Here is an 18,668-nt window from a genome sequence, read left to right on the forward strand (position 1 = left end):
ATTAATATGAACATGGTGATTTTTCTCTTTGCCTATTATACAGGAAGCTTGTTAACTTTCTTTGTTTCCAGTACTGGTGGAATAAAAGCATCTGGTTGTGTGTAATTACAAACAGTGGCTTCTCATCTGAGGAGATTTTACTGGTGATTGCTATTTTTGTAGTCTAATCCATTCCTGAAAATTGTTCAATGAGTGAACAGTGAGTGCCTTTTTACTTGATGGCAGGGACAGTATTTCATTCATTGTCTTATTTTCAGTATCCTAACAATAGACATTAAATAAATATTTTTGAATAACTTGTTGGGATTTTTGAAGGAGTAAATAATACTACTTTTTTTATTCATTTGGGTTTTGAAGAAATTGAGAAATAAGATAAAACATAAAGGCAAGTGGGTGATCAAAATTATACTTCGATTACTGATAAAGACTAGATAGGAGGACACAGCTTAGTGCAAGAGCAAAATGAGTCCTTTAACTGAACTCCAGAACTAAATAGACTTAACCTTCCAGTTAAATAACATTGGTGAGCATGTTCAGTTTATTACTCCAAAATTTAAAAGTTGGATAAGGCACTAAACCTCTTCTGTGGTGTAGCAAGTAAAGCCCTGGAGAGAGGCCAAGAATGTGACGGTAGTGGAGCTCTTTTCACAGGGAGGGACACGTCCAGGGTGGAGAAGAAGTGTTTCCCCCAACATAAATCAGAAGAATAAAGGGGACTGAGTGTACTGTGTTGCATTTTTCATTGGCAGAAACCATTAGATGGACAAGTAGAGAGCGCAAAAAGTGAAGTTGAAGAATTCACTAGGTTAAGTAGAGTAGAAAAAACACGTTCTTACCTAATAAAGGTGTAGACACGTGAGCTGTACAGATGATACCTGAAAGTTGTTCACTTCATTTTAGTAAACATGTCGAAAGGTTTTTGTCCAATTCTTGTTTAAAAGAGAGAGAAAAATTTTTGTATTCTGTTATTTACCTGAAACTTTAATTGTAGCCTAGGTGAGTTCTTCCCACTTAAAATTGACTACTTAATTGGGGCGCCTGGGTGGCTCAGTCCGTTAAACGACCGACTCTTGGTTTCGCCTCAGGTCATGATCTTGGGGTCATGGGATCAAGCTTATTTAATTATTGTTGTGTTAATATTTAATAGGCAATTTACATAATCAAATGAGCCTTTTATGTAAGCACTGTGCTAAGCACTTTAAATACATTACCTTATGGAATGTAATCTTCACAACAACTCTATGATTGTGGAATTTATTATTATAACCATTTTGCAGAAGAGAAAACTGAGGCTCAAACTACTTAAATAGTTTACTGAAGATCATATGGCTAGTAAGTGTTAGTGAATGGGTCTTGACCTCCAGCTGTTTGATACTACATCTCACATAGTGTCTATCTTATCTCTCGCCTGGATTAAAAGTGTTATGAAACAAGAATTATATTTTATATTACCTTCAAATAAATGGTATTGAGTCAGCAGATAGGTAGTTATTGGGCCACCAACCAATGCTAACACACAATAAATATTTGTTGAATTGAGTATACCCTGTAGTTATTAATCCTAAACTTACTAAAAAGATTTAATTAAGACAGTCTTTACATGGAACATGCACCTTTTTTTCTGTCTTAGTTGTACTTTGTGTAGAACAGTTGATAAAGAATTAGGTTACCTGTTATTATCCTTTAAGGAATATAAATAAACCTTTTTAAAGTCTTTCAGTATAGGTATATATTATAAAAACATATACCATAGTCTACTGTTACAGTAGATAGATGCAAATATCTGCCATACTTTAGAGAGGTGTGAATGTTGAACAGTAGCAGACCAAAAATGGAAAGATTTTAGATAATGGGTACCTTTCACTAGACCACAAGATATGGTTAAGTCTTTATAGACATTCATGGCATTTGCTGGAAGAGTGTCAGGCAGTAGACCAGAGTACTTCCAAAATACTAATCACATAGTTCTTCATTGCCTTCTTTCGAATGTTACTTTAAATGTACTTGCTATGTGTTATGCACTGAGCTAGGAATTGAGGATGATGAACAAGCTGCATAGTCTTTGCTTTCACGGAGCATATATCTCAGTGGAGCACACACAGTTTAAGGAGGCAATTATAGTACAGTACAAGTACTATGATGAGGAAGTACGCAGAACACGTAGGGCAGGCAATTAACTCACGTTGGGGATATCATGATGGCTTACCAAAGGAAACAATATTCAGATTCAGATAAGAAAGCTAAGGTAGTGTTAATCTGGGGAAGGAGTAGAGAAGAAAAGTGCTTTAGGAAGAAGGGAGCAACAAGCTTAGAGATTTAGAAGTGGAAAAGTGTGGCACATTGGAGGAGCGAAGTGTATGGCTGAGTGGTATGGGGAAAGGGACATGGTGAAGGATGATCCCAGATATGTAGGTGGGGATGTGCTTCTTCCTCAAGGCTTGCTATCTATCAGATTTATTTATTTATTTGAGAGAGAGAACATGTGGGCGCTGCGCTGGGAGAGGGGCATAAGGAGAGAATTTTTCAAGCAGACTCCATGCCAGGTGCAGACTTGGGACTTGATCCCACGACTCATGAGATCATAACCTGAGCTGAAACCAAGAGTCAGCTGCTTAACCGACTGAGCCATCCAGGCGCCCCTCTAAACTTTCTTAGACTGGATTCTAAGAGCATTTGGGTGTCATTTTAGAATTTTAAGCAGAGTAGTGACATGATCGTATTTGCATATTATATTCACTCAGCAATGTACTGGTTATCTAATATGTGCCGTGCATTATGCTAGACACTGGAAATGCAATTACTGGTGAATAAGGAAGACATTGCTCTTGGCTAAATAGCCAGACAAATTGGCAAGTAGGTTGAAAATAGTATGGAAGGAGGGGAGACTGCTTAAGAACCTGTCAGATGAATACAGGCAAGAGATGTTGGTTGTCTGTCAGTGGGTGGAAAAAAGATGAGAAGTATTTCCAGGGACTTAAGGCACAGGAAGAGGCAGGAATCAAGAGTGATGCACAGGTTTCTTCAACCTTCATGTCTTCATATAAAAACATGAGCTCTACAAGGACAGAATTTTAGCCTATTTTGTTTACTGATATTTCTATTACCTTAAACACTTAGTAGATTCTTATTAAATATTTCTGAATGAATAAAAATCTAACTTGATTTGGCTTAACATTAATGATTTTTGGGTTGCTACCTCTTCTTACCTATTTATGGATAAACTTCTTTGTGCACTAAATAACTTAAAATTATCAGTAAGTTCTCTCAAGTTTCAATCCTAAATTTCTAAGTTTTATTAAATTTAGAAATAATTATCATTAAAATTAAAGGATTTTGAAAAATATTTAATTCTAAAGTATGGGTCCCTTACAAATGATATAATGAACAGTATGAAATAGATGGTTTTTAAACTATCTTGCATATATGAAGAAATATTGAGGTATATATATCATTTTTTCATTTGTGAGTGGGGAAAGATGATTTATTTAGGTACATGGAGTACAGATTTTAGTGGAAAAAACAATTAGCTAGAAATAATTAGTGAAACTGTTTTAGAGATTGGGTTGAACAGGTTGCTTTTTCTATTCCAGAAATGTTTCTTTTGGACAGTTGAGCATTTTACTCTTAGGTCCTGGGGTAGGTATAATTAAGCTTGGTATATCATAAACACTTTACATGTTGGTGTCCCACTTTGGATGAGGCATTTCTTGAAAATTCACTGTGTGTGGGGCTCCTGGGTGGCTCAGTTAAGTGTCTGCCTTCGGCTCAGGTCATGATCCCAGGGTCCTGGGATCGAGCCCCGCATTGGGCTCCCTGCTCAGCGGGAAGCCTGCTTCTCTCTCTCCCACTCTCCCTGCTTGTGTTCCCTCTCTTGCTGTCTCTCTCTGTCAAATAAATAAAAAAAATAAATAAAATTTTAAAAAAAGAAAGGAAATTCACTGTGTGGTTCTTGAGTATTGGAACATGATTGCTTTGCTGTAGGCACAAGTGTTATGACTAATTTCAGTAGGAGTTATTTGTTCTTGTGAAAGAGACTGGAATCTCTAAGTAAATGTTGAACTGTTATGTTTTCGTTTTGTGCTTTCTGTGATTTCATGTCACTGTGTCTCAATCATTATATTCCAACCATTCTGGCTTTTTCTGATTTTTAAACATTCCAAATGTTCCTAACTCAGGGTCTTGTGCTTGCTGCCCCTCTGCCTGAAATATTCTTTCCCTAGATCTTTGTATGGTCAGCTCCTTCTCACTTATGTCTTAGTTCAAGTATTAGCTCCCCTAGATACCTACCCTTGCACATCACTTCTATCTCATTACCCCGCTTTCATTTTCTCATAGCATGTATTGCTATCTGATATTGTTCTACTAATTTGTTTCTTTTTGTAATTATTGACTGTCTTTCTTCACTAGAATGTTAGGTATATGAGAACAGGGGGTGTCGTCTCAATTACCACCATATACTTAGTACCTAGAACGGCTCAAATATTTGTTGAATAAATAAATGTTTTCTTAATAAAAACAATACATTTTGAATATGAATGTAAAATTACCTAGAAAACAAGACATTAGCATTTTAAAATTTTTATTAAATTCGTGTATTATATATTAAAACATAGCTCTTTTAAAGATTGTATTTATATTATCATTTCAACTATGTAAAAAATATGTAATCATATGGAAAAGGAAATTGGGAGAAATGAAAACAGTTGATATGTTAGCAAGTTCATGGATTTTTTCAACCTTAAAAAATTCCTCTAAATGTTACAATATTTATATGCTAAAAATAACAGCTCTGACAATTTTTACATGAGCATTTACAAAGCTAAGTAATTTTAAAATTACTTCAGATTATGAATTCAGATTATTGTGCAGTTCAACTTTTAACAAGTAAATTGCTAATCTAAAACTACAGTATTAGTAGGATAGAAAGCTTTACCATGTTGTTGTACCTTCTATAAACACACAAAATTGCTAACAGATATTCTATTTCATTTATGACATGGACCACAGAGGTAAGTAATTTCTAACAAAGAGAATTAATTAGTTATCAAGATAATGCACAGTATTTAGCTGCCTCTTTTTACCCCTAGGTTTCCTTTACCTAGTCATGCTGCTGCACCCCCTGAGCATCTGAAAGAACCTTTGGTTTACATGAGGAAAGCACAGGTTGGCTGTTGTTCATTTTTAATTTTATTTTTCCATGCTAAGTTATATAATACAGAATGAAAGATCCTAATTGGTATCAGGAGTATATATTATTCATTATATGGAAGCCTGGGTAAGAACCACTCCAGCGATGTGAATGGTTATTTGCATGCTCTTCCTTTCTACTTTTAGCAACCAAGGAGCACACCTACTTAACTACAGTAATCCTGAAAATGTTGAGTAGAAGGAAGAAAAAATCATGTACCGTCCTGGCCTGAAATTTTAAATGTGATAAAAGTATTATGTGACCGTTTATTCCTCATGCTCTATGATAGTAAAAGAATGAAATGGGAATGAACTGACTCACTCTTCCCTTAAAATATTGGCTTTTGAAGCCGGTGATACTGATACTGTATTTGAAATAGGTTTGTTCTCACAGCAGGCTGCTGTATACAACTGTATTCTTCTGTCACAGAACTCAAATGAACCTGCTATCTAAAATGGGCTGAAACAACTAAAATTCACTTAAAAAAAAGAAATGATTTTCTTTTCTTTTTTTTTTAAGATTTTTAATTTTATTTATTTGAGAGAGAGAGCACAGGAGGGGGTACGGTCAGAGGGAGAAGCAGACTCCCCGCTGAGCAGGGAGCCTGATGCGGGGCTCGATCCCAGGACTCCGGGATCATGACCTGAGCCGAAGGCAGTCGCTTAACCGACTGAGCCACCCAGGCACCCCAAAAAGAATGACTTTAAACAGAAAAACTGTAAAGAACTGTTAAAATAGAAACTTAGGCCCTGTCACATGCCCCTGACCTCTGGACTGTTCACCTCAATGTGGCCTGGTGCACCTCTGCAAGCTTTCCTTGCGGTACTGAGTGTGACTCTCTGCCGCTGCCAAGGGGTTTAATGGGCACCACACAGTCGATCTTTCTCAACCATAGTCTCAGAGATTATCATGAGAAATTTCAAATATACCCCAAAGAACTCTCGTAAACCCATCACCCAGCTTCACTTATCATAGTGGTTCGTTCTGCTCCTGAGAAACAATCTGCTGCTTTGAGTTATCACAATCCAAGCAGTGGGTGTGGGGCAGCTTTTTTATTTTTCAACTTTTATTTTCATTTAAAAAGCTCTCAAAATCAGATGGTGAAAGGAAGCAATATAAACAAAAAACATGGAGATATTTGAGGAAATATGTAATATGTTCGTATCTCTGGGTGGTACCTTTAGGTCTAACAATCAGACAGTATTATTGATATGTCATAAAGCAAAATCATTAAATGATACATGTGTGAAAAAATTGTTCGATCGTTTGTTGTAAAGATATAAACTCAAAAAAATAAAAAGATTGGGTCTGAATATTTTTTTGGTGAAATTTGAAAATTTCCAGAGGGTTTGGAGAAAGTATCAGTTTTAGCATATTAGGTATAGGAAAGAAGATAATAAAGTTATTTTCCTATCATGACGGAAAAGAAGAGGTAAAGAGGTAAATCATAGGTCCATTCTTCAAGCCTGCTTCTAGTTGCTGAGAACACATAGGAAGGGTAAGTGTATGTGTCGTGTATAGATATACGCCATTCCTCTCTCATCTTCCCAGACTTGCCCATTCACTCAGGGCCTGGTGCACTACAGCCCGTGGGCCAGATCTGCCCTGCCACCTGCTTTTGTACAGCAGGCAAGCTAAGAATATTTTTTTTACATTTTCAACTGGCAGAAAAGCCAAAAGAATAATAATATCTGTGACCCATGAAAATTATAGGAATTAATAAAATACCTTTTATTGGAAAATAGTCTCGTTCATTTATTTGCATATTGTCAGTGGGTGCTTTAGCACTGCAATGTCAGAGTTTAGTAGCTGCATAGAGACCCTATGACCCGCAAAGTCTAAAATATTTGCCGTTTGTCTTTTCACAGGAAGCTTGTCAATCCCTGCACCACATTATTCATTCTTTAAGAGCAGGGACTGTGTTTTTTTATCCTCGGCATCCAGCACAGTGCTTAGCCCATGGAACACGATTTGTTGAAATAATTGATTCTTTAACTGTGGTCACACTAAATACCTCCTCTACCAGTTAGTGTCTGCCTGTCTTCTTTTATTTGTTCTCCCTGAGTCATCTAGTTCTTAAGCTCCCTGTTGTATTGGGCAGTTCGCTCACTTTGTAGTCCGGATAGCATAACTCCCATTCCAGCAGTGTGCTCCCTGGCACCTCATCGTCTCTTGCCCCATTAGACTTCTGTTCTGTCTGCCATTCCAGTCCTCAGCCTAAGCCTACCTCTGTCATCTATTTTCTTCTCCCAGAATGTGGAATTACTTAGGAAAGTCACATGAATTCTACGTTTACCCTCAGTTTAGTCTAAATCCATTTATTTGTCTTTCAGTGGATTCATTTTACTGCCTGTCAATCCTTTTATTATTATTCATCATGCGTTATCTGCTTTCCAGTTAGGTTTTCCCAGTTTTTCACACTTGTGTAGCCCCTAATTCTACCTCTCTCTCATTTTAAACATTTAAATATTTTTAACATTCGCCACTTAGTTTATTAAGAACATTCAGGTCCTCTCATTCAGGTTTCCACAGCTTCCCTCTTCTTTGCTGCCTCATCTTTTTTTGCCTCTAATCCTCTATAATCAACTATCTACTGTACATTTCTTCTGTGACGTCAAACTCATCATGTCAAAAACTGAGTTTATTATGTTATTCCTAAAATGAGCGTCTCCTCCTGACCTTCCTATTTCTATTAATTCATCATTACTATAGTAATTTAGACTTGAAATATCTATGATCTCTGTTTTCCATGTCCAAATAGTCATTAAGTTCTATAAGTTATTTCTTCCCATAGTCTTATAGCCTTTTCGTCCTTTTTTATTATCAAGGCCATTACCATGGTGATCACAGCGATGAGGAGGAGGACGACTGCCTTTTATTGAGTGCTAACTTTGTTTCAGACATTAATTCACATCCTGATTTTCAACTTGTTTCCCTCCCCATCGTCGTATGTACTCTTATTACAATTAACTTTAGCTACAAGTGGGTGAAACCTTATAACGTATCTCACTGCCTTCTCCCAAGTCTTCAGTGACTATGAATGCCTAACAAGTTCCTTTTCCAAAGTGCAACATTTAAGGATTTTTACTGTTTGTCCCTAGCTTCCCCTTCTACTTTATCAATCTCTGCTCTCATAACTGTCCTATGTGCCCTTCCAAGTGAATCGTTTTGCCTTTCCCTTTTGCATCTTTTAACGCTTTTCTTATTTTGTTTTCTTGTCCTGGAAACCTCTTTCTGCCTGCTTAGCATTATGAAAATCCATCTATTTTGTGAGGGTCAGCTCAGATGACATCTCTTCTCTGTGATAGTTACCATCCCTGTTGAAAAAGATCTCTCCCTCTTTTGGACTCTTGTAGCACACTGTCATTTTATGGTTCTTATCACAAATTGCAGTCTGTTATAGCAATTTCTGTGTACATTTTTTGACTTTTGTTATAAGCCTCTTGAAAGCAGTAACAATTTAAAAACATTTTTTTTTTTATAGCCATTACATCTAACATACTGACCTTTATGTAGCACGAACTTAGGAAGTTTATGTCAAATTAATAATAAAGGTGCTTGCCATCTCTTCTACCGATTATTGTGATATTCATTTAAAAGATCTTTACTGAATGCCTGCTAAAAGACTCTCTACTATGTGCTATGAAGATTCAGAAATAAATTAGATATGGGGCGCCTGGGTGACACAGTCAGTTAAGCATCTGACTCTTGGTTTCAGTTCAGGTCATGATCTCAGGGTTGTGAGAGCAAGCCCCATGTTGGGCTCCGTGCTCAGCATGGAGTCTGTTTGGGTTTCTCTCTTCGCCTCCCTCTGCCCCTCCCCCCAGCTCACTGTCCCTCTCTCTCTCTCTCTCTCTCTCAAATAAATAAATAAATAAATCTTAAAAGAAAGAAAAAATTAGATAAAGATGCTGCCTGTGGGTAACTCATGGGTTAATCATTGAAAGAAGACATGGACATAAATAGTTGTAGTGTAAGGTAGAGAGTGCTATGTGCAATGGGGGAGGTGGCCAAAACATTCTGTAGGAGCACTAGGAAGGACTTGGGCATAGGCGGTTCCTTATTAAGTTGTTCTTTGCTCTTTACAATCAGAAAGAACTTAAAAAAAAATCCAGTTAGTATTTCCTTCCCCTTTTATTAAGTAAAACAGGTTGGCAGAAAATATTTTGGAACTGGAGCCTGGAAAATTTTGATTTTTTTTTCCTATTAAAGTTGCATGAGTTATTTGAACTTCACTTAGATCTTGATTGTGTCTTCAGAGTTGGGATGTAAATCAGCCTCCTGCGGTTTTTGGCAAGCTAGATTGGTGTTCAGTTTTCTGGACTGATGTGGGAAAGAGGTTTCTTATACTGCATCAGCATTTCCCAAAGTGTTTTCTGCTGAATACTAGCCCTGAGAGATGCTCCACAAAAAAGGGTGCCGTGGACAAATAAGTTTGGAAATTGAGGCCCACACTGCCTTCCTCTTGGTGAATCACAGTTTATTTATTTATTTATTTAAAAATTCGTGTTTTTTAATTGAATTTATTTTTTGTTGAAGTATAGTTGACACGCAATGTTACATTAGTTTCAGGGTTTCAGGTGTTCAGCATAGTTTCGGGTATACCACATAGTGATTTCATGACTCTATGCATTATGTTCACCAGAAGTGTGGTTTCCATCTGTCATCATACAACGCTGTTACAGTACCATTGACTATATTCCCTGTGCTGTACCTTTCACTCCTAGACTCACAATTTATTTTATGATTTTTTAATGGACTTAATTTTTTATAAAGGTTTTAGATTTACTGAAAAATTAAGAAGATATTATAGAGTTCTCATAGATTCCACACCTAGTCTCCCCTATTATTAACATCTTAAGTTACTGTGGTACATTTGTTACAGTTAGTGAACCAATATTAATATGTTATTATTAGCTAAAGTTCATACTTTATTTGGATTTCCTTAGTTTTAACCTAATGTCCTTTTTCTGTTCCAGGATCCCATCCAGGAAACCACATTACATTTGGTTGTCATGTCTCCTTAGGCTCCTCTTGGCTATGAAAGTTTCTCAGACTTTCCTTGTTTTTGATGACGTTGACAATTTTGAGAAGTACTGGTCAGGTATTTTGTAGAATATCCCTCTGTTGGAATTTGATGTTTTTCTCATGATTAGACTTGGGGGGGCTGGTTCTTGGAGGAAGACCACAGATAGAAAGTGCCATTTATGGTCCTCACATCGTGTCAGGGTATATACTGTCAACATGGTTGGCACTGTTGATGTTGGCCTGGCTCGCCTGGCTTGGGTAGTGTATGTGAGGTTGCTCCACTGCAAAGTCACTCTCTGCCCCCCACCCGCTTGTATATACTGTTCTCCTTGGAAGGAAGTCACTGTTTATGGTTCACATGTAAGGTGAGACAGTTATGCTCCCCCTCCTTGAGGTGGGAGTCTCTACAGAAATTACTTGGAGTGTTTCTGCATGGAAGAGTTGCCTCCCTCCCCCCAGTTATTATATCACTGTGGACTCATGGATGTTTATTTTTTACTTTGGGTTTTAGTTCAGTACTCCTTAGTTTTGTTGCACACAATTTGTTTTAGGCTCTGAGATGTTCTGCAGTAAAGAAACTGTTTAATTTTATTTAATCCAGTGTTGTTCAAACTTATGTGACCGTGAAACCCTATTTCCATGTAAAACAATTCGAGAACTACTTTGCTACACCTTTTAGAGAAAGCAGTATTTGAAGAAACTGATATATGGTGTGTGATTAAATATAAGTATATGAATTTTCTTGTGAAATAGTATTAGTAAGCACATAGCGCTCTAATTATGTGCCAGGTACCATTCTAGGGCTTTACAAATGTTTACTCATTTACCATTCATGACAAGCCTGTGAGGTGTGTTACTCTTAGGATCTTAGATAGGTCCAGTTTCACAAAACCAGTAGGTGGAAGAGTTGGGATTTCAACCTGGACAGTCTGGCTCTAGAATCTGTACTGCCAGATGATATTTAGCCTGTTTCTCTATCCACTCCCGAAATGCTCAAATTCAAGGTATGCTATGTGGTGGAATTTGCTCAGTTCTCTGTCAATCCAGTAACCTAAATAAAAATGAAAATTTTGTTAGTTTTATGTGACTTCAATTCCCATCCTCTTCCTAATTGATCTTTCTGCCTTCTGTTTAGTCACTCCATTTCTTTTTTTTTTTTTTAAAGATTTTATTTATTTGTCAGAGAGCGAGCAAGAACGAGAGAGAGCGAGCAAGAACGAGAGAGAGCGAGCAAGAACGAGAGAGAGCGAGCATAAGCAGGGGGAGCGGCAGGCAGAGGGAGAAGCAGGCTCCCCCTGAGCAGGGAGCCCGATGCGGGACTTGATCCCAGGACTCCGGCATCATGACCTGAGTCCAAGGCAGGTGCTTAATCGACTGCGCCACCCAGGCGTCCCCAGTCACTCCATTTCTTAAAACTTCCCAGACTTTTAGGGGGTTCATGGGTGGTTCAGTTGGGTTAAGCATCGGACTCTTGTTTTGGCTTAGGTCATGATTTCATGGTGTGATATCGAGCCCTGCGTGGGGCTCCGTGCTTGGCGGGGAATCTGCTTGAGATTCTCTCCCTCCCCCTCCCTCCCCTTCTGCTGCTCCTCCTGCTCAAGCTCAGGTGCAGGCGTGCTCTCTCTCTCTCAAATAAGTACATAAAATTTTTTTTAAAAACCCAAAACTTCCCAGACTTTTAGGGTACAATTGCAACTTCTTATTTTTGCTTACAGAACTATAAATGATCTTGCTCCTTTTTACCAGTCAGGTCCTATCTCTTGTGTCCTCACACTGTTCCTCCTCATCCTGCCACTCCCCTGCCCACTTCCACACACATCTGCCTTCTCTATCTAATTATGCTTGACTTTCTTCAGTTGTTCCAGCAGGAGAACTGTTGCTCATGCCATTGCTTCTACCCGAAACTGCCTCCCCACAAATCCCACCTATTCTGGCTAACTTCTGCACATTCTCAGGTGTCAGGTTACACGATGGTTTCTGACCTTGAGATCTCAGATTCTCAGGTACTTTTTCTTTGTCTCCAATCCTCCATACAGGAAGCCCCCTATACCTCCTACCACAGTACTTGGGTTGTCTGTATTACCATCTAGATTCTGCCATCTCTGTGAAGCAGGATCAGTGTCTCTCCTTTCACAACTACATCTGGCACAGTGCCTGCTCATGGCAGATGCTCAGTGGATGTTTTTTTTTTTAATGATCGATCAATTGAATAAACAAAAAATAGAAAATGTTCCCCCTTAGAAAATATTCACACCCTTTTTCCTAGTAATTCTACTTCTAGAACCTTATCTAAAGGGAAGAATCAGGGAAATGCAGAAATTTATGTTCATGATAATATTAAAAAATTTAAAAGACTCTCAATGAGTAACAGTAGGGTTTGTATATATATAGCATGGTATCTCCAAAAGACAGGCATCAAAAATGTTATTTTTGAAAGAATATAATGAAATAGGAAAGGGTATACAATATAATCTTAAATGGAAAAAGCAAAATATAAAACAATATAATTCCACTCTAATTAAATATGTATATGCATGTGTATGTGTATACACACCCATGTATATCTCAATTATACACACACATGCATAGGAAAAATGAAAGAAGAGAACAAAATATTAACAGTGGTTATTTTTGGCTGATAGACATTTATGGATACTTGTTATTCTATTCTTTTCATATTGTTCTTTTTTCCAAATTATCTAGAATAAATGTGTTACTTTTATAGTGAGAGAATTACTAAAATCTTTCTCCTTTAGATAGCTGGGTTATAACTATTATGCTTTATTTTTTTCAGAGTTAAGGAAATAATTTTTTAATTTTATAATTTCATAGTTTTTTACACTCTAAATTATATGGCTTTTAAAGACTTACTTACTTTAGTTGTTATAAAAAAGTAGCAAAGCAATAGGTAATACCGAATTAGAGATTTCAATACAATTGTGATTCTTTTGTAATTTTTTTGCTTCTCATGGCTTAGAAATTACCTTATTTATAAAACTCTTGAAATCTTTTGACTTAATACCATAGATTCCAGTTGTTAGGGAAACTGATTTGAAGGCAACAATAATTTCATTTGGAGAGGATATGGGTTTAGGTAAAAGGTAATGTCTTCCTATTAAACATTTTAAATGTAAAAGGCCATTCATTTTTCTTTTAAATAGCATTTTAAAGCTTTATTTATTTCATAAGTCTTTTGGGCAGAAACCATTATTTTCTTTGTATCTTGCTTTAGTGTGCTGTCATTTTCAGTAGTTTATCTGCCATTTCCACTTCTTTTTCTGTGTGTGCTAAATGTATATTGATATTTTAATTTCAATAATAGCCAGGACTATGTTTTTTTTGAGCATTTATTTTTGAGACTTTGGGCTTGTTTAGTCATGTCTACAGATAGAGCCTGAGAAAAGTTATCTATAAAAGTGGGGAGTGGAAGTGGATCCAACCTCTCAAGTTCATGTCCTTTTGCTTGAATACTTTTGGAAACAGGGAAGTCGGGATTTCACTAACATAATCCATTTCAGTTAAGCCTTTCTACTTATTGGAAAGTTTCTTTCTCTTATTAAACGGTCATTTGCTCCTTACAACATTTACTCACTGGTCATAGTTTTATGCTTGGCACATAGAAAGCATTCCATACATGTCAGTCAGTGAGGCAGCAAGTAAACAAAGGAATGAAGGAGTACCCCTGAATTCAGATTAGAGTTCTTGAGGGAACCTAAAGGGTAACCCAGGTTGCAAGCAACCGCTTTCATCTTGGATTTCCCCTCATTGTCAGGAAATTCTATTCCTCTCGCTGATGTCAATAGAAATGACTTTTCTGACTACCCAAGATTTCTATGGAAATAACCTGTCCGATCATCTGACTGAAGTTCTTCTAAGTGGTACCTTGGAAAAACCCTGCTGACCTTGGCATTGTGTCATAAATGTGGAATAGGGAGTGGGGAGGAAGACATGGTGAACCACTGGAGTTACTTTTCTTTCAGTATTTTTAGGCTTTAAAAAAAGTGGTTTGTATTTTATTAACAACTAGAAGTTTTGACATACCTAGCTCCCTGTTTCCTTGCTTACTCTTTTTTGTTCTTTCTGTGTGTATGGCATATGGGCTAATACAGCACTTGTGACCTTTTTGAATCAGTCTCATGTTGTGTATCTGTCCTATCTTCCCCACTCCCACGACAAAAATGATTTGTTTCTGGGGCGCCTGGGTGGCTCAGTTGGTTAAGCGACTGCCTTCAGCTCAGGTCATGATCCTGGAGTCCCTGGATCGAGTCCCGCATCAGGCTCCCTGCTCGGCGGGGAGTCTGCTTCTCCCTCTGACCCTCCCCCCTCTCATGTGCTCTCTCTCATTCTCTCTCTCCCAAATAAATAAATAAAATCTTTAAAAAAAAAAAAAAATGATTTGTTTCTTAGAGACAGGGATGCCGTTTTATTCATCTTTAGTGGCATGTGTTTCAATAAATGTTTGTTGAATCAAAATCTTTTCATTATTTGAATTTTTAGCTATAACACCTCATGTCCCCCTCTTCTAGCCACAAAAATCCCAATTTTTCTGAATTTAATATTCTTTTCCTCTTATTTTTAGTTATGCTTTCTTCTCTTCTGGATTATTTCTAAGTTCCTGCTTCAGTTGTGGAGCACATAAAAATGATAATTGAATAAAGATTTGTTCAACATTGCTTCAGTTCTTAATATTCTTTCTCATTCTACTCTCATGTGCTCCTTTTAAAAGTTTCCTCATTTAGGGACACCTGGGTGGCTCAGTCGTTAAGCGTCTGCCTTCAGCTCAGGTCATGGTCCCAGGGTCCTGGGTTAAAAAGAATAATTTACTAAAACATGGTATATGTGGGTAATCAATTTATGACTGACTATTGAAAAGAACTTATTATTTCAAGTTTAAAAGAGATACAGGGGTTAGAGAAGAAGGTAATCAATGCTGCGAAAAAACAATAAGACAAATCCAGATTATAACACATCCTGCAAGATAACTGGCCTGGACTCCAAAAAAGTCAGTATCGTGAAAAAGAAAAGGACAAAGAGACTCTAGATTCAGCTACATGGGAAGAGACATAACAACCAAATGTAATGTAATGCATGCATTTTTAATGGATTGTGGATTAAAAAAAACTATAAAAGATATTTTGGAGACAACTGGAAAAGTTTGATGGTGGACTAAGTATTAGATGATGTGAAATATTATTGCTAATTTTCTTAGGTGTGATAGTGATATTGTGGTTATTATGTAGGAGAAGGTTCTTACTAGAACATTCATGCTGAAGTATTTAGGACTGAAATGTCTTGGTTGGAAAAATGACAATATAATAATTCCTGTAAAGTTTTATTTTTACTAGGTTATTAATGGGATTTCTGAGTATCAAACATTTACAAAATGCTTAAATGTAATTTACTTTTTTATTACCTGCTATTTTTTCTTATAATATGGATTGTTGATTTTTTAACCTATCCTCATCACCATCCTCCCCTAGAACATCAGTTCTATGAGGACTGAATCCTTCTGTTCATGGCTTAATTCACAGCACTAAGGATAGTATCTGGCACGTAGTAGGCCTTAATCAATATTTGTTGAGTAAACTAATGAATGAAGTTAACCAATCTCAACCAACCTCACCGTTTCTATATAACTCATAATATCTTTAATTTTTTAAAAATTTGTTTTGGTATTGTTAATCAGAAACAATAATAAGTTGTTCTTTATATTTCAGGGAAGCTGGGAAAAAAGAATTTTGAAGAGTTTAAATAGTATGTGCACTGAACTGAGTATCCCATTGGCACGAAAGGTACTTTTAACATTTAAGTATTTTATTGTGAATCAAATACTAGGAGACCATGAAGTTGTAACTGTTAGGCAGATTTATCTTTTTTTTTTAAACCAGTGTATCAGTTTGTTTTGAAACAAAAATCTGTAAAAGGCCACTTACATGGGTGTATTCTAAATAGGTTTCTATTACATATACTGTAATGCTTTTTGTAATGAAGCATATCTTGAGAGTAAATAAAAATACAGTATATAATCTACATACAGATTATTTAGAAATTTGGCTGTAAAGGTTATAAGTGTTATAAATGTACTTTAAGACTTTTAATTACCTTTGGTCTCCTTACTTTTGACCAATTAGCACAATAACCATATTTTTTGAATTAGAGATGGGGTTCAGGCATACTATCATCTTGTAATAGCCAGTATGGTACCATCTTTCAGGGTTAACATAGAGAATGGAAAGGTGATTTGTCATCTCTCTGTTGAACTGTTTAGTTCTAATAGTAGTAGTATCAGATCTAATTCTCAACATTTATCTGTCACTATGGGCTTTGAGGGGGGAGAGATAAAGAGGAAGAGAAAAGCCACTTGAGGAATGCTCTGGATTCTTTTTGGCTGCTCCTGTGTAGGGAAAACATGTTTCTCTTCACTTTGTTCTCCCTACCTGCTATTTATTCCTTGTCGTGGGACAGGATATTGTGGATGAACTTTGGATAATAGCCAAGGACAAGTCAGTGAAGGCACCAGAAGGATGGTGTAAAAAAACGGATAAATTTATATGGAAAACTGTCAAAGTATGTAGTATTGTGTAATATACTGTCTCTCATAGAGGAAGATGATGCTCCTGACTCACAGTCACACTCTCTTGGCCCGTCCCCCTTGCGATGCATTTCTGAGGTTGCTGGATGGGGTAAGAGATGTAGTATGTGGCTGAGGAGCAGTTTTTCTTTGTGAAATTTACTGGCCAGTAGAGATCATTTGCCTTCTTTTCTTGGGCTCATTAGTATCACATTCTACCTGAGCCATTGAGACTAGATATAATAGTTAAATAACAATAATTTAAGAGTAATTCCAAAAAAAGTTTACCATATGTAATGAAATTATTTTTTTCTTATGGTAGCTTATTCAAACTTTTAGATAAGTTATTGGTTCTTATTTTTCAGCTGCATTGCTAAACTTCACAAAATGAAACCAATTTTAAAATTACCTTTTTTAGAGGCCAGTTGGAGAACAGAAAGAACTGCTCAATAAATGGAATGAAATGGGAACTGATGAACCAGGTATGTGAACAACTTTTTTCAAAATGTGGAAGTAGGAAACAAATTGCCTTTTTAATTGTGGATCCAAAATAACAAATTTAACAATTCTTTTGGAAAGATAGCAATTTTCCTTCCCTGCTAATTACTATCCTCTACTTTTTTTGCTTAAACTTCTACTTTGCAGTTTAAAAATTCCTAACTTTGGCCAATGTTTTACATTATTTCGAGAATATTTAAATCAATTATCCTTTTTTAAAGCAGCATTTGAAAACATTTTTATAGTAAAGTAGATTAAATCTTTCAGTGGATTTCTTAGACTCATAATTAAGGTAAATATTTTTCAGGCTCTAAAGATAGGTTAAATGGTGAAAGTTTTGAGACTTCTTAATGTTTTTAAGTATTTATTTTGTTTCATTTTAATGGTTAAAATGGAGTCAATCAATTTTATAAACATATGAGTGACGACTATATCTCATTTACTATGATAAATAGATGCATATAATTGTATAGATAGACATGTACATAATCCCTCACCACTCCTTTAAAAATAAGTGTGGGGGACTGGGCAAGAAATAAGTACTGTACTAGAGGAGCAATGTGTTATACAAGCTCAAAAGGGAAAACAGTTCAATACAACTAGAGGAATTCACTAAGAAAGTATTATTTATGTTCTGTGTACTTTGAGAATACTCATATAGAACTTTTATGTTATATTGACATTGTTTTTTCAATTCAGTTATAAACTTACTACAGATTTATGAAGGGGAGTCTTTTAATTTCTTCCAGAATATGTCATCTTAGGCTGTTAAGGGAAGGGACTGCCTTTTCATTTTTGTGTTCCCAATACTTTAGACAATGAGTGACAAATTATCGATACTCTGCAAGTTTGAATTAATCTAGCTGCATAGTAACATATGAAAGAGTCATTAACATTTATATTAATAAGCATTTATATGTTGTATTAATTGAAATTTTGTTCTAATCTATTTTATTAATTCTAGATTTAAGCCTTTTCAGACCTGTTTATGCACCAAAGGATTTTCTGGAGGTAGGTTATATTGGATCAATATAGGTATATTAATGAGGGAAAAAATGTGGAAGAAATGATGATATAAGAATATCTCCAGGCAGAGGAATCACCATGTATAAAGCCCTAGAGTCACTGAAGCAGCAGAATGACATGATCAGATTTGTGTTTGGAAATAGCTCTTGGAAAATACATTGGAATGTGGAGAGATTAGAGGCAAAAAAATCAATTAGGAAGATTTTGATTAAAAACTAGTAATTGTAAATCAGGTAGCCTGTTGCCTGGCCCATATAGATGCTCAGTGAATCTTTTCCTTTTTTAGTCCTCCCCTGTTTGAGTAGTCTAGGCAAGACATGAAGTAGCCTCCTAACTGGTCTTCGTACTACACCCTTG

The 18,668-nt window shown here is 36.3% G+C and overlaps 1 protein-coding gene across 4 annotated transcripts in view; it reads left to right on the forward strand.

Moving 5' to 3' along the window:
• The window catches only part of TBC1D19 (TBC1 domain family member 19), a 161,254-nt gene that overhangs the window by 42,405 nt on the left and 100,181 nt on the right, over window positions 1–18,668 (forward strand). For all 4 annotated transcript variants that reach the window (XR_004298839.1, XM_032400137.1, XM_032400139.1 and 1 more), the window contains 4 exons: window positions 5,088–5,163; window positions 15,934–16,008; window positions 17,206–17,269; window positions 18,250–18,296. Coding sequence is in view for 3 of the 4 variants with exons in the window: in XM_032400137.1 (XP_032256028.1) it covers window positions 5,088–5,163; window positions 15,934–16,008; window positions 17,206–17,269; window positions 18,250–18,296 (262 nt within the window). In the remaining variant the exon portion in view is untranslated. The remainder of the gene's footprint in view (window positions 1–5,087; window positions 5,164–15,933; window positions 16,009–17,205; window positions 17,270–18,249; window positions 18,297–18,668) is intronic.

The sequence above is a fragment of the Phoca vitulina genome, unplaced genomic scaffold (genome assembly GCF_004348235.1).
Source record: "Phoca vitulina isolate PV1807 unplaced genomic scaffold, GSC_HSeal_1.0 scaffold3, whole genome shotgun sequence".
Classification (NCBI taxonomy): Eukaryota; Metazoa; Chordata; class Mammalia; order Carnivora; family Phocidae; genus Phoca; species Phoca vitulina.